Source organism: Zingiber officinale, chromosome 4B (genome assembly GCF_018446385.1).
Source record: "Zingiber officinale cultivar Zhangliang chromosome 4B, Zo_v1.1, whole genome shotgun sequence".
Taxonomy (NCBI): Eukaryota; Viridiplantae; Streptophyta; class Magnoliopsida; order Zingiberales; family Zingiberaceae; genus Zingiber; species Zingiber officinale.
The window spans coordinates 128,968,383-128,990,142 of NC_055993.1; the positions used below are offsets into that span (position 1 = coordinate 128,968,383).

General features: G+C 37.3%; 1 protein-coding gene, 1 long non-coding RNA gene and 1 pseudogene across 4 annotated transcripts; 2 read left to right on the forward strand and 1 right to left on the reverse strand.

Annotated features, from left to right (window-relative positions):
• The first annotated feature begins 8,396 nt into the window (after nucleotides 1–8,396).
• LOC121977955 lies at nucleotides 8,397–10,659 on the forward strand. The gene is made up of 2 exons (XR_006111097.1): nucleotides 8,397–8,886; nucleotides 10,403–10,659. It is a non-coding gene; the product is annotated as an uncharacterized LOC121977955 (long non-coding RNA).
• A 2,253-nt stretch (nucleotides 10,660–12,912) lies between these two features.
• On the forward strand, nucleotides 12,913–15,216 carry LOC121976658 (F-box protein At3g07870-like). Of its 3 annotated transcripts, none has more exons than XM_042528923.1 (3): nucleotides 12,913–13,218; nucleotides 13,454–13,511; nucleotides 13,804–15,216. In XM_042528923.1, exon 3 carries the CDS (start codon nucleotides 13,860–13,862, stop codon nucleotides 15,108–15,110), a length of 1,251 nt encoding a protein of 416 aa, XP_042384857.1. In that variant the 5' UTR covers nucleotides 12,913–13,218; nucleotides 13,454–13,511; nucleotides 13,804–13,859; the 3' UTR covers nucleotides 15,111–15,216. The 3 variants fall into 3 exon arrangements, with proteins under 3 accessions (XP_042384857.1, XP_042384858.1, XP_042384859.1); XM_042528924.1 differs by having other exon boundaries at nucleotides 12,913–13,193; XM_042528925.1 differs by having other exon boundaries at nucleotides 12,913–13,189.
• A 4,184-nt stretch (nucleotides 15,217–19,400) lies between these two features.
• LOC121976661 lies at nucleotides 19,401–21,573 on the reverse strand (annotated as a pseudogene).
• Nucleotides 21,574–21,760: the final 187 nt, after the last annotated feature.

Below are 21,760 nucleotides of genomic sequence, written 5' to 3' on the forward strand. Positions count from 1 at the left end.
ACTCAGACCCGAGTAAACCTCGAAGAACTGTCGGAGGTGGGACAAATCTGTTTCAAGGAAACTGCGACAATCGCAGACCTCAGTTAGCTTGCCCGGTCTCTTCGTCCGCCCGACTGGCCTCTCTGACCGCTCGACCTGTCTTCTTGCCCGACTGGCCTCTCGCTCAGCCTATCTGCTCAGCCCGTCTTCTTGCCCGACCGACCTCTCACCAATCTGCTCTCTGTTTGGCCGAACTTGCTCGTCCTTACTACCCGGTCGGTCAATCTACTGCTTGCCCGCCCGGTCATTAAGTCCGCTCGGACTTGAAGTTTGGTTTGCACTCAGCAATTAGCATAAACCAGCCCCTGCTGGCAGCCATTATCCGTTCAGATCATCTCAACTGTAAGTTAAATTTAATTCAGTATAGTTTAAATTTAGCTAATACCCCATCAAGGTCAAAGTGGTTAATGCTAGGGTATCAAAGTTTCGAACGAAAGACAATTGCAATGGCCGATCAGGGCAGTCAGTAGTGCCCAACCGATGGGAGACATATCCGAACGGACCACTCGTCCAGCTCGGGATAATATGATAAAATAATAAGATGCTCAGTGTATAATAGCAGGACACTGAGGAGCTTATCTGATCGGAAGGGACAAGCCACTACAACCAGTCACCGCAAGCAAGAGTGGCTGATGTCGACAAAGCGGAGGGGTCCCAACCGAGCGGCCACCCTGCTCGGCCAAGTAACGATACATCGTATCTCTCGATATCCTTCTTGGAGATAGTGCCGCTGACACAAGACATGTTCGACAGATGGATCATACGACGGAAACTTCTATTGCCTTGTTAGGGATATGCATGCTCTGTTAAGATATAGTATCATAGGTACTTTCCTGACAGGTCCTTTCATAGGACATATTGGAGAATGTGCCCATGTTTCGAGGAGTGTGCACGTCGCCCATCAAATCTCTATATAAAGGGGGTCCATCACTGACGGAGGTACGCGTTATTCACTGTTTGCGCTTGTGTTACTGTTGCTCCGCTTCCTTCCACTATTCCAGTGACTGACTTGAGCATCAGAGTACCAACGCTAGAGACCCCTTCCCTGGCTTAGTACTGACGTTATTTGTTTTACAGAGCAGGGTGAAATCTATAGCTGGTCAGTAAAACCGCCACATCCTAATTTTTCACCTTTTTATTTTCAGACAGGTTCAATATTGATTCATCTATTATTTTGACATTGGTTAATGAAAGATTTGATAATGGAAAAAAGTAAATCAAGAAAAAATATGTGTATTTTTATAGCTTCTTTGTCTCATACGTATTCTTTGTCTCATACTATACGTAAGAGAAGGGCTGAAAATTAGTCGAGGCCCTCGCAACATATATATTTTTTTATAAAGGTAAATTATATTACTAACTTCAGGATCTTACGTGAGAATTACTCAGAAATTTGAATACATGAGTTTATACTTTTCTAAACAAACTCTCCATATTAGGCACTTCGCCTTCATATTATCTTTTATTCCTCGCTTGCCGTATCAAATAAAGCATACATGTGATACCAAGGTGTCGGGCTCTATGGAGCTGACTATCTCTATGATGTTGTCGTCCCAAGGTATCCATCATCTCCACAACCATGCCAAATGCGGTGTTTATTTTTATCCATGTCCATAATGCTTGATCCCATAGAGGTTTGGCCACTAGACAATAAAAAAGAGATGGTTTTCGGTCTCCTCCCCCTGTTGGCACAGCGAACACAACTTACATTCTATATACGACTTCTTGTCATTTGGTCAGACTTTGCCAATCACAAGATGTCAAGTGAGAAACTGATGCTTTCTCGTGAGATAAACATCCACACGATCGCAGCCCATGCCTTTGGTGTTCCTCTGCTTCAGGAAATCATATGCATCTCTGACAACCCCCGCCTTAATTCGGGATCAAATCAAGTTTGTAGGAGGTTGCCAGCTTATCGTGTGGTTCCATTGGTGCTTAGGCCTTGCTCTTGAATATGCTCCAAATGCTTGAGAAGGGGGTTGTTTGACGCCTTCACTCGTCACTCAATCTAAAGAGTAAAGGAGAAAATTTGTTTGCATTTGAAGAACTCAATTGTAATTGTTCGCTCTGGCTAGGACTTCAAGGTTGTGATTTTAGAGGTAACGATGAATTTCTATCTTCATCTAATCGTGAGAATTTTCTCAAATTGGTATAAAGCTTTAGCAAAAATGAGTATAAAAATTGATGATCATGCAATCAACTTCCAAAATTTTAATATTTGTCAATATACCTAAGTTTAGTCAGTTTGACCAAGGTATTGGATCGGGTGGACGAACTAGAAGGAGGTGAATAACATGCAATAAGAAATCCAAACCTTTCTCTTACTTCTAGCTTGGCAAGTATACACAAATTAATTATTAAAAAATAAATGATAAAACATAAAGTAAGAGTCAGAGAGTTTACTTGGTTACAACATACGTGATTGTTAATTTAAAATAATTGAAAATCTTACTAAAAGATCTTTTTCATGAAGACGAAGTAGCCTCTTTCAAATTTTAAATGCTTAAAACAAAATACAAACAATGAATATTAAGTGTTATTCTAACTTAGAGGACAAAATCTCTATTCATAGCCTACCAGTCGAAATCACCGTTTGTTGACGTGGCACTTCTGTGCACTGGGACTCAGTCGAAATGATCCACTTGACAATGGGTCTCTTCAACGGTCCTAGGCTTCTCGGACGCTTGGAATGAATTTGAGCGCTTGGAGTCTATCGACGTGGACTCCATGCTGATCCGCTTCAGCAATGACTCTTACTGATGTGGCCGCCCTTTCTGGGCGCATAGAATGGATCCAAGTGTCTAGAATCTGGGCGTCTGGAATAAATCTAGGTGTCTGGAATGGTCAACTCAAGAATGTCCATTCTTCCATCCGCTCGCCATCTAGAGTTTTGCTCATTCAAACCCAACTCCAGTCTTTTTCTCGAGTAGACTTCTCGTTCCTCAAGTGCGTCATGCAATCCTTGTCATCCACCGGTATACTCTTCTGCAGCTTCTCGTCTCTCGGATGCACCGAGCCCATCGACCCCCTTTTCATGTCATCCTTCTCACTCTTTGCATCTTTCACTCAACTTCTTATGTTCTTAAGTCTCTGCACACTTAGACACAAGACATCAAATTCACATGACCTAACTTAACTCGATTGACCATATCAAAATTAACCCGGGTACTTACAATCTCCCTATTTCTGATTGTATCAACTCGAGTTAAGTTTAGGATAAAAAATAATAAATAATTACAAAAATCATAACAATAAATTTTGCAATTAAGTATAAGATAGAAATTGCAAGTGTAAATGTTTGTAAGAGAAAAAAATTGCAAAATCCCTCTTAACCCCTATAATTTCTCACCTTTTGATTACATAAAAAAAAAGAGAAAATATGACAAAAATGATTTTAAAAAACTTAAACAATTTTTAGAGGTTGTACACAGATAATCCAAGGTTGCTACTTTTTTCCTAAAATGATTTTGTAAAAAAAATCATTTTTAAGAATTGTACCTCATTTTTGAAAAATTTAAATTTTTGTCAATGCTAAATAGAACTATTCATATCATTGTAAAAATTTTCATGAGAAAATATTTTTATTTTAACTAAAATAAATATTTTTATATAAAAATATATTTTTTTGAAATAAAATGCTTAAAAATAGATTTTAACTTGTAAAAATCTTACTAATTTTGAACATTCAAAATATAATGGTTATATGTAGAAAATAGTGTTTAGTTAGCTCGTTTTTCAATTTTTATTTTTTGGAAAATGCATGTTTGCTGGAAAATAGTGTTTGATTTATATTTTCACACTTGTTTTCTAGAAAAAGAGATAGTATTTTTTGGAAAAGTAGAGAATGTCTAAAAAATCATTTTCTAAGAAAAGGAAAAATGTCTGTTTTTAGAAAATAAAAATGAAAAATGTGCAAACCAAATGCTCTCTGAGTTTTTCAAAATTCAACTTTTGAAAAAAAAATAATATTAAAAATTTAATTTTCAGTAAAGAATTTATAAAAAATATATATATATTAATCGAAAATTTTGAAAATATTTATGCTAATAGATGATATTTTTATTTATCACAAAAATTTTTGAAACAAATTAAAGTCGGATAGAATGCATGTGAAAAATTATTTCAAATAAATACTAATTTTATAGCAATTAGAAAATCTAATAGGTCATAATAGATTTAGGAATCCAAAATAAATTTCTACTTACTGGATTTATTAAGTATTTTCATGAAATATCTTTTTTTGATATTTTTATAATTTAGGCCCCTATGGATTCTGATATACCAATTAAGTTTTCCATTATATCTAAAGTTTGAAGCGGGTAAAAACTTTAAATTTGAGCATGTAGAACATTTTTCTAATAGTTCTATTTGTTCTTTTAATTTTGTATTTTCATCCTTAAGTTTGTCAAAATTTTCTATTAGGCATGCATAGTTATTCTTTGAATTAATATACTTTGTCCTTGTTTTATAAAGTGACCTACTTAGCATTCTTATAGCATCATAAAGTTGATCGAAGAGAAGATTACGTACCTCACTTATTGTGTCAAACTTGTAGTTTGATGCTTTCCCTTCATCGATGCTCTCTTCCAAAGTAGCTTCATTATCTTCCTTTTGGTATCTAGTCGTTAGTACTAGACCGACGTATTCATCTGTCTCAGACTCGAATGAAGACGATTCACTCCACGTCGCTTAGAGGTTCTTGTTCTTGAACTGTCTTGGCCCTTTGTCTCTTTCTTTGCTTTTCAATTTCGAACAGTTTCCCTTGATATGTCTTTCTTCTTGGTAGTTGTAACACCTCACTTTCCATTTACCTCATAGAAGCTTCTTGGCCTATATCTCATTAAATTTATTAGTTTTAAAAACTTTATTAAACCTCCTTATCATGTAGGTTTTTTCATCTTTATCGAGAGAAGATTCTGAATCTAGTTTGTACTTCTAGGCTTGCAGTGCTAAGTTTTGATTTGGCTCCTTTTCCTTTCTTAGTCCTACACATCAAGTTTCATGTAATTCTAAGGTAGAAAATAAATTTTCTAAGGTATTTACCTCAAGATCCTTAGAGATGTAGTAGAAGTCTACTATTGACGTCCAGTCTAGGGTCTTTGGGAAGACATTAAATGTATATCTTAATGAGTTTCGATTTATTACCATTTCTCCGAGGTTAGTGAGTCTGGTGTTTAGTTCCTAGAGTTTGCGTGTAGCTGAGCAACCATTACTCTTTTTTTAAGTCGGAGGTTACTGAGTTGGTTTTTGACAAGATCTCTCTTGGTTAGTTTTGCTTCAGAGGTACCTTCATGTAATTCTAGAAATTTCTCCCAAAGATCTTTGGCGAAATCATAGGCGTCGATCTAGTTGAATTTTTGAGATGGTAATACGATTAGCAGATGGAATTCTGATTTGTCGTTAGCCACGAAGTCAGCCTACTATTTTTTGTTCCATTGGATATCTTCTTTTTCTTCTCCATTTTCATCCCTAGGTACTTCAAAACCATACTTAATCGTTAGAAGAATTTCAAAGTCAATTTTAAAAAATATCTCCATCCGACACTTTTAAAGAGCAAACTCCCCCTCGAATTTCGATAGGTGGATGCTTGATTCAGTCATCGTCTTATTGCTTTAGTAGGCGATTAGTCATTCTATAGCGTCCGAGCTTTGATATCACTTGTTAGATCGGGTGGACCAGCTAGAGCGGGATTAATTAATAGCCTACAATAAGAAATTCAAACTTTTATCTTGCTTCATTATTAAAAATAAATAACAAAACATAAAGTAAGAGGCAGTTAGGGGTGTAAATGATTCAAGCCGCTCGTGAGCTATTCGAAGCTCGATTCAATAAAAGTTCGTTTGAGCTCATTTAATGAGGCTCGTTAAGATAAATAAATCAAGCTCAAGCTTCGCAATATTCGGCTCGTTAGCTCGTGAACATGTTCGTTAAACTTATAAATCAACTTTTAAATAAAAAAAATAATAGTTTTGATATTGAATTTATAGATTTTACACTCTACTTATGAAAAACATAGACAAATATATTAAATTTATTTATTAGAATATAATTATAAATTTTAACAAGAATATTATAATTTTTTTAAAATATATAATTTAGTTTTTAATGAATATTTAAATTTATAATTTATATTTATTAAGTTCGTTTAAGCGTGATAAAAGTTCGAATAAGCTCATGAGTCATGAATATATTCGTTAAATAAAGCTCGAGCTCAGCTCGATTATAAACGAGTCAAACTCAAACATCCAAAAGTTCGGCTCGGCTCGGCTCGATTACACCCCTAGAGGCAGTGAACTATTTAGTTACAACCTAAATAGTTGTTAATCCAATGCAGTTGAAAAGCTCACTAAAAAATCTTCTTTGTGAAAGTGGAGAAGCCTCTTACAAACTTTGAAAGCTCAAATTGAAATATAGACAATGAATATTAAGTGTTATTCTAACTTAGAGGGCAATACCTCTATTTATAGTCTATTGGTCGAAATGACCATTTGCTAACGTGACACTTCCCAGGTGCCTGAAAGCAATTTAGGCGCCTGGACTTGATAGAGATAATCCACTTGGCAATGGGTCTCTTCAATGGTCCTAGGCTTCTCAGGCACTTGGAAGGGATTCAGATGTCTAGAGTCTGTTGATGTGGACTCCATGATGATCAACTTCGACAATGGCTCTTGCTAATGTGGCCACCCTTTCTATGCACCTGGAATGGATCCAGGCATCGGGAATCCGAGCACTTGGAATAGATCTAGAAGTCTAGATTGGTCAACTCAGAAGTTGACTATTCTTCCATCCGCTCGCTTGGGTGATGCTCCAGCCTTTTAGAGTTGAGCTCGAGCTCACCCAAAACTAACTCCGGCCTTCTCCTCAAGGAGACTTCCTCCCTGTCTTCTCGTCCCTCAAGTGCATCGTGCACGTTCTTCTCGTCCATTGGTGTACTCTTTCACAGCTTCTTGTCACTTGGATGCACCGAACCCATCGACTCACCGAGTCACCTGCACACTTAAAGACAAAACATCAAATTCGAAAGACTTAACTTAATTTGGTTAACCATATCAAAACTAACTCGTGGTACTTACACAAGGGTAGATCCAAATAGGACTTGATGTTTGAAAGAAAGAAGTCTAGTCTAGCATGGGTAAGTCTTAACAGAGGTTAGGTAGGTGAGAACCTACTGAGTGACTAGTCCTAATTAGAGGTTAGGCAGGTAAGAAGTCTACTGAGTAACTAGTTCTAATTATAGGTTAGGCAAGGGTAAGTCCTGGTGAGTGAAGTCAGACAGTGAACGTCCTAGAGAGTGAAACTAGACCTTAGTAAGTGCAGTTAGATGGTGGAAGTATTAGTAAGTGAAGTCAAATAGTGAAAGTCCTAGTGAGTGAAGGTATGTGGTAAAAGTTCTAGTAAGTGAAGTTAGGTAGTTGAAAACTTTAGGGAGAGATAACCCTAGGTAATGAGAAGACTTGGAGGAGTGAACTCCAAGCATGTGTAACCGAATGGTTTCCGGTCGACCGCGCTTGATCGACCGAACCAGCGAATCTTGAATATTGCTAACACTGCTTTACTTTAATATTTTATATCTATTGTGTTAATTTGGTGTTGCAAGAAAGTCTTATTGATAAGGTTGATCATATACTTAGTAAGGCCAAAGAAAGTCCAAATAGGTCTAGAAGACCAGATGTTTGGTAAGTAAGGTCAGGTAAGCAATTGAAGGAGAGATCCAGTGAGACTGTAGGCTCTGGTCCAATTTAGATCCATTTTAGAAATCTAAGTTGAGACTAAGACTAGATCCTGATCCTAGTAAGACCAAATCTAATTCATAAATTAATTTATGCATCTGTTCTAACTCTATTTTATAGGTAATTTTGTTATTTACACTAACACTTTTTTTACAGAAGCTTGAAGCAAAATTGAAGTTCGGATGAAAATGCTCAAGGTGCCTCAACTGATTGGAGGCACCCTGGGTGGATAGAGGTGCCTCCACGTAGATAAACTTCATGGATGATGTTTTGGGCATTGGAAGCACCCTAGATTGATTGAAGGCGCCTCAGATGGATTAGAGGTGCCCCAATAGGATAAACAACTACTTTTACAAATCAAATCAACACCCTTGGAGGCGCCTTGGGTTATTAGAGTCACCTCCAATGCAGTATAAAAGAGGGGTTCGACCAGCTCTTTCAACAACTTTCTACAAGCTTTCAACATCTTTCTGCTACACCATCTTCATAATACTTCTTTGCTACTACTCTGCTATGCCCAATTGCTGTAGTCAGAGAGATTCCGACCATGAGTTATGAACTACAACTACTACTAATGTCGGTAAAAGTGTATTTTTAATAATGATTATACTTGCATAGAAAGTGTAGTGTGAGATTCGACAAAATAATTAATATAAAATAATGGGTGTTTTATGAAAGAAGTTTTGCCTATGGAAATTTATGAATAATTTCATAGATTTAAATTGAAATTGGTCGGGATATTATGAGGGATTGAAACTTAGTTTAGGAGTTGGATTTGATCCATTAATCAAGGTTTGCAATTAACTTAAACCTAGGGCTGTGATTAATTAAGCCTAAGTTTGGGATTAATGAAACCTAGTATAAATACCTAATGGGTACTGTTCCCTTTCAATTCTCGCGATCTTGAACTCCTCTTCTCGCAATTCTTCGTCGACGCCCCTCCTTTTTGCCCTTCCACGCCGGCGCCACCTTGTTGGGACGAGGGTGCTATCGATGGCACAATCACTTGCTGATTAGGGCTTTTGATGAGGGCTGTTGGGTTGAAGGTTCGAATCGTACCGAAGATGAGATTTATCCTTCAAATTGCAAGGAAGACAAGTATTTTCTTCCCTTAAAGGTATGGGATTAGGGTTTCTTTGGTTTTGCACTGTCCTTCAAGAGGATTCTTCGGATGTGATTGTGGGTGAGTAAGCTATGATGGTTTCTTTGTGTTGTTGGAATTTCAGGGACAGATTTCGGAGAATTTGAGTTAGGGTGTTTGCGTGTTTTCTCTTCTTCTGTTCGGTTCTGAATTTCAGAGATGTGGGATGTTTTGTTTTATGATTTCATAACTTCTTTGTAATGATCTTACCCCACTGGAATGTGTTCGGGATTCATAGATGGGTTCGATTTTTTGCTGCACTGCTCTTTGTGAGGTTTTAGCTCTTCTGAATGTTGATCGGGTTTGGGAAACAGGGTTTTGGATTTGATGATGTCATTCTTCCGCAAGCTAGTAGCAGATTTGATAGTTGACAAATTGATTTCGAGGTTTTAATGTTTCTACATAAGAAATTTGGTTTATTTGCAGCAGATTTGGTAGGGTGCAAAACTATTTTCGATGTAGTATTGTTTCTTCTTATTGGTTCTGATTTTTCTTCAACAGATTTTGTGAGTGTATGATTGGGTTTATTTAATATTGTGTTTTTTCTCTGATAACGCATGTTTTGGGACAGCACCAGAAGGATAGAAAATTGTGAGGAATGGTTTCAGTTTGCTGGATCTAACGAGATTGATACTTGGGTTGTGACCTATTTGTTTATTGTGTTGGTTTCAGTTTGTTGGACAAATTGGAATTATTGTTTTGGTTAAGTTGAATCTTGCTTTATGTGTGAGTTTCGGATTTTGGTGGGAATGAAAATGTGGCTTAGGGAGGGTGTGGTGGTGGTTGCTTATCTCCTTGAGACAGAATAAGTATATTAGAAATATTTAGTGGATAAAGAAGTTGTTCATTCAATTATTTCTTGTTATGACTAGATGGTATGAATTATGTAGGTTTCCTCTTTTATGTCATGAAAAAGAAGTTGTTTATTTAATTATTTTCTTATATGACTTGATGGTATGATCTATGCCTGTTATCGCCTATATATTATGATAGATTGAAGTTAGGAATCTCCTACATGAATAATTAAAAGATTTGGTGCATAAGTGGTAACAATACGGGATTGGTGCCCCGAGATCAGTTCCAGGAAGGACCTTTCCAAACATGACTATTAATGAAATGTATAATGGCTTCAGCTAGACGGATATATAGTCTCCCCTAGGAGGTACCTCCCAACGGGTCATGAATATGGATTGAATGATTGTGCTCTAATAAAGGTTACCACAAATGCACCATGCTTACTGATGATAGATTATGTTGAGGTTTTCCTTATTGTGTATGTTATTAAATGTCGCTTGTTACTTTTAGTAAATGATGTTGAAGTTCTTTTATTATGGATATTATGGCATGCTTGATTTTGATTGAAGTTAAATTATAAAAGAAAGTTCATGTTCATAATTCCTAGTTTTAAATATTGCTCTTCTATTTTCATCATGTACCTACTTGTGGAAAATTATATTTGCGGGTCGATGGACTCACAATGTAAATGATGCAGGTGTAGGAACCAAAGAGGTGATAGAGGACGTGGAGGTGGAGTAACTGAGGAGATGAGATGGAATGCATAGCACACTGTCCAAGGGAATTAAGAGTATGTTAATAAATGTAGTCTTTTGATTGTTATGTGGATATGAGTTGTAGACTATTCGTTTTATGTTTTCATATTTTGTCATTGGAAGCTTAAGAAATTTTCATTCAAAATATATATGTTGAGAATTAAAGTTTACATGTGATGAAGTTTTCTTTAGACCTAAAGGAAATGTGGTATGCTATATGTTGGATGTCTTAGGAAGGGAGTTATGGGTCGTTTCATGTAGATTGTTACACTTTCCTAATTTGTGATTTGACTTCTCTGTTCAAAAGTTTTTCGGAGAAGATTTTAGTAGATTGCCCAATCGATACGATCCAAAAGATTACGGGCCTTGAAGTAGGAGTCATTGAAGGCTTCAAACCAGGTAAAAATAAATGTATACTCTATTGTTTTTCTTATAATTGTTTTTTGTTTCCGTTAGGACTCGATAAGTTTTCAAAACTAAAAAAGAAAAGTTTTAAGACAAGATTCACTCCTTCTCTTGTTCATCTTGTTCCTACAGAAGTTGTGCTTGAGAATTCTCTAAAAAATGCCCGATATATGCTCTAGAAATTTAGAAAAAGATTTTACATATTATAACCAATAAAGTATGGCAAACGGTTTGTGAAAAAATTGGAGATAAATATTTTTGTATTCTTGTTAATGAAGCATAAGATATATCTAAACGGAATCAAATGACCATTAACTTGAAATTTGTGAACAATCATGAAATTTTGATAGAAAGAGTTTTTGTCATCAAAAGTGTTAGTGACACTATCTTATTGAATTTTGGAAAAAAAAAAAATACCAAATGTTCTTATTCATCGTGACCTTTAGGTTAAGAAAATAAGAGGCCAAAAATATGATAATGCTAGAAATATGTGTGGTGCATGAAATGACTTCAGACTTTATTTCTTAGAGATTGCTCTTATGCATTCTATGTTCTACTACAAGAATACTTTCAAATAGTGACAGAATTTGTGATGGAATTTAATTTATGTCACAAAATTAGCGACTGAAATAAAATTTGATCGCTAATTATCAATGAAAATTAAATTCCGTCGCTAATTAGTGACCGAAGATTATATCGGTCATTAATTTAGTGACAAAATTTAAATTTTGTTACTAACCCTGTTGCTATTTATGTTTCACCTATTTAAATGCATTCAGCAATTGTTTAGCGATGAAAATATCGGTTGCAAATGGATGTTTCTCTTGTAGTGTTCACTATTTTGCCCATCAATTACAAACGGCATTAATTTTTGCAGCTAAGGATGTCGGTGCTATTTGGGTCATATTGTCACTTCTTCTACTAAGCGTATTGCTGAGTTATATACTGCATAAAGAAATGAAATTGTGCATATATTAGCAAGTGGAGAATGTGATTCCGAAAGCAGGGCCAATAAGATTGGTAATTTGTAGCGAGCATGAGTTACTCATTCAAGTTCTCGCTATGACTCAATAAAAACATTGATAGATATGTATATTGCAACTTATAAATTTTTTGAAACAAACAAAAGAACTAAAAATGATGTTTAGGGAATTTACAAAACATAACAAACTTTGAATTTGTGTTCATTTTGAACTTAATGTATAAAATTATAAAAACAACATATATTCTTTGTCAAATTCTTAAAAGAAAATTTCAAGACATTTTTATTGTTATTACATTGGTCTTTATTACAAAAAAAAATATTCTTTAAGAACTTAGATAATGCAGGTGGAAAGAATTTCTTCATGTAAGTGAGCTTTTTTTCTGAGAAATGAAATAGATGTGCCTGATTTTGATTGTCTATATAAGATTAGTCGTTCCCTCAATAAATTACAATTAAGCATCATTATCACTTTGATGTTTTTAATGCAATAATATATTTTATCATGAAGGAATGAAGTATTTGGTTCAATGAGTCATCAATGAAACTTCTTTCTCTTAATATAATTTTAGATCAACAAAGTTTTATCATGAATATGAATTGGTATATTATAAATTTGATGGTACGAAGAATTTAAAATTTTTTACACATATTGAGTTGTATCGGTAATTGGCTAAGAGTGGACAATTAAATCTTGTTTTGACATTATCTATTTCTATCATCATTATCGAGAGTCTAGAAGATGACATTTCATAATAAAATGGAGGATAATTTTTTTACATGAGATTTAGCCAAAATATAAATGTATGTTATATTATACATGGATTTTTTTAAAAAAATTCTTGTAAGGCCCAACTTCATTGGACATTTGGACAGTATAATAAAGTGTTTTTTTTTGTTTGTTTCCCCCTTAAAATCTAAATTTAATAATGTTTTCTATGAAAATTACAAGATATTTTTAAGACGGACGAATGGTAAGTGAGCGACGGCCAATGGCAGAGAGCGGTATTGAAATTATTATAACGACAATAATAATTATAAATTAAGAGTATCGTTGGACTTTAAAATTACAAGAAAATTTTAGGATGGCGAGTTGCGAGAGAAGGACCGCCAATCGCGGAGAGGCGCTATTGCCAATGAACGAAGGAAGCATCGTGGACTCCACTGCGGACTCCGCAGTGCTTTGATTGGAAAAGACGATCGATAAAGTACGGACGGAGATTCTTCCCACCTCGTATCCTAGAACCCAAGCCAGCGTGAACTACCTCTTTCTTTTTCTTCTTCTTCTTCTGTGTTTGCGCTCGAGGCTTGATAATTCCGGTGAGGGAGAACAATATCAGAGGCAGGTGATTAGTGATCGTTCTTCATCAGGTTCAATTTTTTTTTTTTTTTTGGCTAGCGATTTTTTCTATTTCGGGGGTGCTCAACGCTAGGGTTGGGTTCAATTTTTTCTTCGGAAGAAAAAAGGTGATAATTTGTTAAACTTTTCTTGATTTGGGATTTCGATCCTTGTTCGATCTGCTGCAGGCGGATCTGTTTTCTGCTTTGTTTTTTTTTTCCCCTCTTTTTTTTTTAAAAAAAATATAATTGTTAGAATCTTCTGCAGCGTAAAGATTGTTCTTGGTGTGACAACCACGATCGTGATTCTTCTGCAGCGGAAAGTGGTAAGCCTCAGCTTTTGGTCCTTGGGAAATAAATCTTTGCTCTGATCGATAGATTATTGTTTGATTTGGAAAGAATTTTCTATAGTTATGGCGAGCTTCGGCTTTAGCAACTTGAACAGCTTAAAAGGCCTCATTATCTGAATTTTTTTGCATAATCTCTCTAATTTCAGTTTTGTTTTTGATAGCAAAACCCGTCTTGAACCCTAGAATATCGTCTAGAAACGGCCCTGGTATGATATTTAGCTTTTAAGAATGTTCAACTAATGAATATAATGCTCATGATTCCCTTTAGGTATCTGATTCCGTGATGCAAATTAGTTGATTGTGCACATATACTCCAAAACCCAAATGGAAGCAAAAACTACTGCAACTGGCCCTTCGCGCGACATCTTGTTCTGCATCCTCTCCAGATTACCTTTGAAAGCAGTTGTTCGGTGTTGTTGTGTATCAAAGTTTTGGAATGATGTGATAAAGAGTCCAGAATTCAGGTACCTTCACTCTGCCCAATTGCCTACTGATCCAGATTCTAAACTGCTATTTCTGTCACGTCGAATGCTGAGGGAGAATGTTATAAGCATAAGTCCAATGAATCTTGCTAGCTATCAACTCCACATTAGCGATAATTCCATCAGTAACTTGGTCAGCTCCCTTGAATGGAATTTAGTCGGGGCATGCAATGGATTTCTTTGTTTTGCATCAGCTGATCATGATTGTGTTCTGATATGCAATCCTATCACAAAGGAGTTTGTCACACTACCGAAATCTACTAGACACTCTCCTTTGCCACTTGTGACGGCCTATGGTTTTGGATTTGATTCTGCATCTGAGAAATATAAAGTTGTTCGCTTATCCTATTCAAAAGAACCCGGTGAGGATGATAATGTTAACCAGAAGGTTTCAGCTGAGGTATGCACTGTTGGTGTAACAGGGTCATGGAGACCAGTGCCAGATTTCCTGCAGCCTCCGTATGGTTTGCCTGTATATGCTAGTGGTTTTTTACATTGGGCAGTCCATCCATTTTTCTTTGGTCCTGCAAGAATTGTATCGTTCGATTTGGGGAAAGAAGAGTCGGTAATAACCCATCATCCAGAATTTGGTTTAAAGTTTAGCATAGTAGAGCTGGGTGGATGTCTGTCTGTAGTGGATCTCAGGAAGCCCACTCTCATTGAGATATGGGTCCTCAAGGATCGAAGTAGCAACAACTGGGAGCAGGAATACATCCTTCCTGTTGGTGCGCCTTTGGGTCTCGACAAGAGGCATTCGAGGTTGATAACCATCTCTGAACAGGATGGAGTATTATTGATTTGGCTGCAGGATGCGATATTCACATATGACCGAAGAACTTTAAGTAGGAAGAAGATGCGGATACAAGGTTTGCCATCATGGTTGGATTGGGAAATTCTCTGTGGCTATAGGCCAAATTTAGCTCCTTTAAGAGGTGACTGTGAAAGATCGGGTAAAAGCACTGATGTTGCTTATTTTAAAAGTGATTTGGAGATTTGCTCCCAGCCAGCAATTTCTTCCCAGATTGTAGACAGATCTAGTGGTAAGTGTGATGGCATAATATCATGTTTTATTAAAAACCAAATGTTGGCATAACACAATTCTTGTAAATGCAAATAAAGTTGCTCTTCATTGAGGTTTTTGTATGCTATGCAAAGTGTGTTTCAGAACCCATCTTAATATTTGAAACTCTCTTTCTATAGTTATCAGCTTAAGAAAATTGTTTGTTGAGCGAAAGTTTTTTAGCCTAGTAGATTTTTTTACACGTCTTGAATGATTACTTGATCTGCTATATGTCAGTTGTAAATAGTAATCTTGTTTAACCCATATTGTTCTTTGTGATCAAGTCGTGATTCTTATTACCATGTTAAAATTGTTGACGACTTCTTCTTGAAGTAAACTCGAAGATCATGATACTTGAAATTGCTTTTGTGGTGTTATTATCAGCTAACATCTAACCACTTTAAATGCTACTCTAGGGGGTATTGTTTTGTATCTGTAATTGTATGGTAACTATAGCAATATACTTGTGTGTGCTAATAAGAATGTGATGATATCTTTAGTAATTAGCACTACAATATTAATTTGTGCTTTCGACATATGTAAGTTGATTAAAGCAGTCATTGTGAGGTTTCAGATGTTTAAGAGAAATGCATTGTGATTTGTTTCTGTATCGAATTGCAGTCAAGACTTTGGATTGGTGTTGTTTATGTGAATTACTAATTCCCCATTGTTTGGATCGATTCAGCAATCGTTCGAAACCATTAGTCTAAGGTCTAGATAACCCTTCTATTAGTGTATGTGATATTACGAATAACTCATAATTTGTTTGAAAGCTATATGAACTTAGGCACTTTGTAGACTTTACATTTGTTAAAATGTGTTATAAGTTGTTTTAATAAGCTATATGGAGTGTGAGGGGCATAGGCGCATAGCTCCATGAAGAGATCATAATGATGAGTACAATGAATGACGACGACGATGAGTTCTTGCATCGAGCTTGGAGGGATAAAATCCACGAAGGCGATGACGATGATGCATCTCGAATAGAACTCAGTGGAGGGATAAAATCTATGACGATAATGATGTCAACTATCATACCATCATTTACTTGACGCAAACGAATAAACAAGATTTATGTTGTTTTTAGATACAGTATAATCTTGCATTGAGCTTGATGGAGGGTAAAATTTTTCATTATTATTGTTTTTGTTGTTTTTCATGAATAAATCTTAGGGGAAATTAAAAGCACGTCCAAAACTATATAAATCATTTTTTTAAAAAAATAAAAAAATCAGAAGCGTATCTTATTTGATTTTTTTTTCTGAAAATACTCAGGTTGATGTAGCAGTTATAAAACTATTACAATATATAATCGTGCTATCACTTAAAAAATTAATTATTTTATTTTAATTAAAATTATTATATATAAAATATTATTATATCAAAACATCTTTTACTATCTTGTCATAACTCTTTAATTTAAAGAGTTAGAATATCTAGATTATAAAAAAAAAATTATTTAAACTTTATTAAAATTATTTTAAATTGATGAAAATCACATTAAAATAGTTATAGTGGCTAAACCCTAAAACCTTGACTCATAAATCTTAAAATTATGAAATACTATCAAATTATTTAAATTTTATCAAAAAAATTTAAAATGGATCAAACTCTATTTAAATAACTGTAGCAACTGCTTAAATAGCTACTATTACAATTATAGTACAACTGCCGTGGCTATTGTAGCTTATATAATACTATAATAATATTGTATTACTTGTTAGAGCATCCATAATATTTTTGACGTGCAAATATATTAATATTTATTTTTTATTTTTTAATCTGTAGTATTAATGTGTTCAAAAATTAGAACTCGTTAATGTTACATTATCAAAAAAAAAAAAAAAATTCCACGTCGACCTTAATATCTTAGGGGCTGCTTAATTCAATAAGGGAAATGAGAATAGGAATGAGAATGATATTAGTGGGGAATGATAATAGGTATCATTAATTTAATGGGGTTGCTTGGTTTAGCAAGGGGAATGAGTATCATTAGTAATGAGAGATTTTTTCAAGGAATGAGTTTCAAACCACTAGTTTTAATGGGGAATGAATGATTGTTAACAAATAAGGAATGAAACCCTTGTGAAAAAAATGAAACTCTCAAATCAAGCACCTATGGTTCACTCCTTTCCCATTTCCTATTCATCAAACCCTCTAAACAAGCATCCCCTTAGACATTAATGCCGTTATGGATGTCTTTATACATTGAGTTACGAATAATTATTATAATATTGTATCAATTATTTTATAGCTATTAAACATTATAATAATTAGTTGCAGCGATTACGGTGTATTGCTGATCAGATGAGGCACTCCTTTGATGTTTTTTTTTTATAAAGGAATGCCCTTTTGTCAAAATTTCATAATTTAGAATATTCTTTTGAATTTTAGGATTTTGTATCGCAGATATATAGACTCAGTTCATATGGAGAAAAACAAGAACAGACTCAAAAAGAAAAAAAAAACAATCTTAGAAAATGTTTTCAGATTCTTGAATCGTTCTATTTTGACTGTAACATTTCGATTTATTTGTTGTATATGATCATGTACGGAAGTTGAGTCGGATGAAGGCGGTGTCGTAGTATCGTCGGTGTTGACGAAAAATCGTCGAACCTCCTGGATGACCTGGCAACCCGCCGAAAGGCTCCCACGAGCGGATGACGACGGGGGTGGTGAAACTGCTGATCCTGCGTACACTCAGACGAGTCCCCTCCACGTTAGAGGCCAAAAACCAGGGAAAAGGTCCCCGGATCAGGTACTTTTTTCCCAAAAGAAACAGAGAAAGGACGAAAGGCAAAAAGTAAAAAACTGGTGAGAAAGGACGAGTGAGCATACCTGCGTAAGAGACAAAACATATCTTTTTATACTGTCATGGGTGTTTCTGGAATCTGACGGGTGTCAGGGAATGTCGGATGTCAGGTTTTGTCTAGCGGTGAATGACACGTGGCATCTTCCCATAGGCTGGTGGAAGAACCGAAGGGATAATGAACCCCGACTATTGGCATATTCCCTAACACTCTGATTATTCTCTAACAGGTGGTTACGATTCCTTTGTGTACTTGTCGTGTAGTGCATGGTCTCTTTAGTTCGTGATCGCTAAACTGGGTCTTTGCACTTGCTGACCCCGATCTGGTATCGCCTTCAGACATGTACCTCTAACCTTGTTCTATGCATCCCCTACTGTAGATTCCCGACCAGCCCTGCCTCTTATTACCCCACGTATCGCGCCCTGTATGCCTTAGTTCGGCTCTGTTTATCCCGCCTCCAAAGCTATACGTCGGTTTGACTCCGTCTGACCTGACCTGTATGCCCTATCCAATTCTGCTTATCCTGGTCCTGCCTCCGATCTGTACACTTTTGTCCCTGTATCTTGTGCTCCAAGCTTATCAGTCCTGCCCAGTATGCATCGGTCTGCTTCCGCTTATCTGAGTCTCGACCTGTATCCTTGGTAGGCACACTCCCGACCGGTACGCATCGGTTTGCTTCCGCTTATCTTGAGTCTCGATCTGTATCCTTGGTGAGCACACTCCTGACCTATATGCATCGGTCTGTTTCCGCTTATCTTGAGTCTCGACCTGTATCCTTGGTGGGCACACTCCCGACCTGTATGCATCAATCTGCTTCCGCTTATCTTGAGTCCTGACCTGTATCCTTGGTGGGCACACTCCCGACCTGTATGCATCGGTCTGCTTTTGCTTATCCTGGATCACGACCTGTATCCGTCAGTCGGCTTCTGCTTATCCTGGATCACGACCTGTATCCGTCAGTCGGCTTCCGCTTATCTTGGATCTCGACCTGTATCAGTCAGTCGACACAATCCCGATCTATACATTTGTCCATGTATCCTGTGCCGCAAGGTTAGAAGCCCCGACCTGTATCCTTGGTTGGTCAATCCCGACCTATACACTTGTCCATGTATACTGTGCTGCAAGGTTAGAAGCTCCGACCTGTATCCTTAGTTGGTCAATCCCAACCTGTACGCTATGTCTGGTTGGCCAATCCCGACCTGTACGCTATGTCCTGTGTCACAAGGCAATCCCGACCTGTACGCTATATCCATTCTTAAGACGTCATTCGTGCCTAACCCAGCCCATCTTGCAACTGGGCCCCTAACACTACACGTAGGTCGGATCTTTGACCTTCGCGCAAGCCAGTCTTTTGACCCCCACGTAGGCCTAACTTCCGACCTCCATGTAGGCGTGACTTCCGACCGCCACATACGCTTGACTTCTGACCCCCACGTACGCTTGACTTTTGACCATCTTGTGGTCTTGACTCGTGACCACCTCATCTCGCCGACACCACGATCATGCACCGTATCAATATATATTCTCAATCAGTAGAACTCTCCTGACAATTGAATACCTGGTTTCACATGCTGCAGGAAGAAGATCTTAAATCGCACACAAGAACCGAAGTTGGCTATGTTTCAGTTTGCCTCCTCTTGAATCGTTCTCAGCATTTGGTGCACCGCCGTGGCGATCTCCTCCGCCGACATGCACCGGCGCTCGTCGTCTTCCACCTGCCAAAGTTGAGGGAAGAAGAGTCGTCGGAATGAACTTTAGCAGAAGAAACTGCGATCTTTGCACGGACCTTGAGGCTGAAGGAGTACATGGCCATCTCGCCGGCCGAGGTGACGTTGAGGTGGAGCGGCGCGAGACAGAGGCTCTGCAGACCGGCAGCCAGCTTCAGAAGCTGCCTAGGCTGCCTCCGGGCGAGCACCTTCAGGCTCGCATGGCTCTCTGCCATCGTCACCTCGATGTTCCCTGTCCCGGCTCGGTTCTCCATCTCGCAGCCGGCGGGCGAGTAAGTGGCGTACTGCGGAAAGCTGAATAAACTGGTGAAGGCGGAGGCGATGCCGGCGGCGTCCGCCTGCTGCTGCTTCCCGAGACGCTTCTGAACTTCCAGCGATTGCAGCAGCTACTCGAGCTCTTTCACGTAGTCAATCGCGCCGGCGACGATCGAAGCTTGATCGCCCTGTTTTACTTCCCCAAAATCGCAACTTTGATCGAGAAACAGAACAATCAACGATTGAATTACCTTATGGGCGTCGGAAGCGGGCGTGAGGGAGCGCAGCACGGCGAGGTACTCATTCATCTGCCGCCGGCGGTTGAGCTCCACAGCAATGTGGGCCATTCTCTGGCTCTCCGCCTCCTCCCTGTTCTTCACGCTCCTCATCAGCCGCCTCTTCCGCCGGCCCCCGCCCGCCGAGGAGCAGCAAGAAGTCTCCCAACTACCATCTCCCCCGCCGCCGCCAACTTCACACTCCTTAGCCGGCTCCTCCACCTCTAGCAGCTCTCCCAACTCATCTCGCCGCCCTCCGCCACCACCCCAGCCGCAACCGAAGACATCTTCCGCGAAAACCATAGCTTCCAAAGCCATGCCTCCCTCCACAAACTCAACTGCGAAGAGGTGAAGTAAACCTTTCGGATTCAATTCAAAGACGCAAGAAATTGCCTCAAAAAACATTAAAAAAAAAATTGAGTTCTTACGAAAGAACAAATGCATCATTGTCTGTGGGTCAGTTTTTTATTTGATCTGTGATTTGTATCACAACTTGGCATCAAGATCCAGAGAAATGAGAAGCGTTTTGAAACCTGTCGGGGTTTCTTCCACTGAATTGGAAATTGGTACAAAGATTCTACTGCTGCTTTCAAGGCCTCGTATGTTTGTTTCTGTGTTCGCATGTGAAGTTCTTCTCAATCCTATTAAATTTTTTTTGGTCGACACCAATTATCCAACTCTTCAAACAGATCGACTAATCCCGAAAAGGATTGATCCAGCTCCATAAAAAATTTTCACTAAATCAGCAACCCTATAAAAAAAAATCCGTTATGTTAACAAATCGATTCCTGACTATTATGTTAGAGATGTTACATGTCTACTGTCTGCATTACGCCTTAGACAACCAACCCTATTAAAGGTTCTATGTAGGTAGGTAGGTAGAATATATTGGAAATAAATTTGGTGTACACTAGTAAAAAAAATCTTGACACACTCGTGAGAATTAAATTAAACCCTAAATCTTAAAATCTCCTACCAATGCATTACAAATGGTTATTTAGACGACTCAAATCCATGAACATAAACTTATACAGTAACAACTTCACCACTTCTCCAGCATAGATTACTCAAAAATGAAGCAAAGAACTGAAAGAAAAATAATTAAATAGAATGAACTAATTGATTTGGAAATTCTAAAGCACGAGTAGAATTTAGGATCTTTTATACAACTACTAGCTTTTTTACTATTAAAAATCTGTCTGTATTGAGATCTCAGATTTGTAAATATAAAGAGTTATTAAAAATTTGTTTGACTTGACTGATTATATTTTGATTTCATATTTTCCTTTTTTTTTTTATTTGTCCACCAGTACACCTTTCTTGCATAGTTGCATTGCAAGAAGCCTTTTTAGATTAACAGAGTGGTTTCCATTTGTTCTCATTAGTTTAATATATGTGAGCTTTCATTGAACTCTCTTTAGTCGATTACCCCTTCATTTATTGATTTATCCAATTTCAAAGAAACAAAGCCAAACAAGACAAAAACAAAGTCCCAAGGTCCCAAAACCCTCATGATCTACAAAGCTTAGTAAAGATAGGAGCAAGAGATATAAAACATGGAATGTGTATATAACCAAGATTACATTTAGTTTTAAAGTGACAGAGAAATAAGAACC

What these genes read in the sequence shown, in the direction of transcription:
- LOC121976658 (XM_042528923.1), top strand. Translation starts at nt 13,860, where the DNA reads ATGGAAGCAAAAACTACTGCAACTGGCCCTTCGCGCGACATCTTGTTC.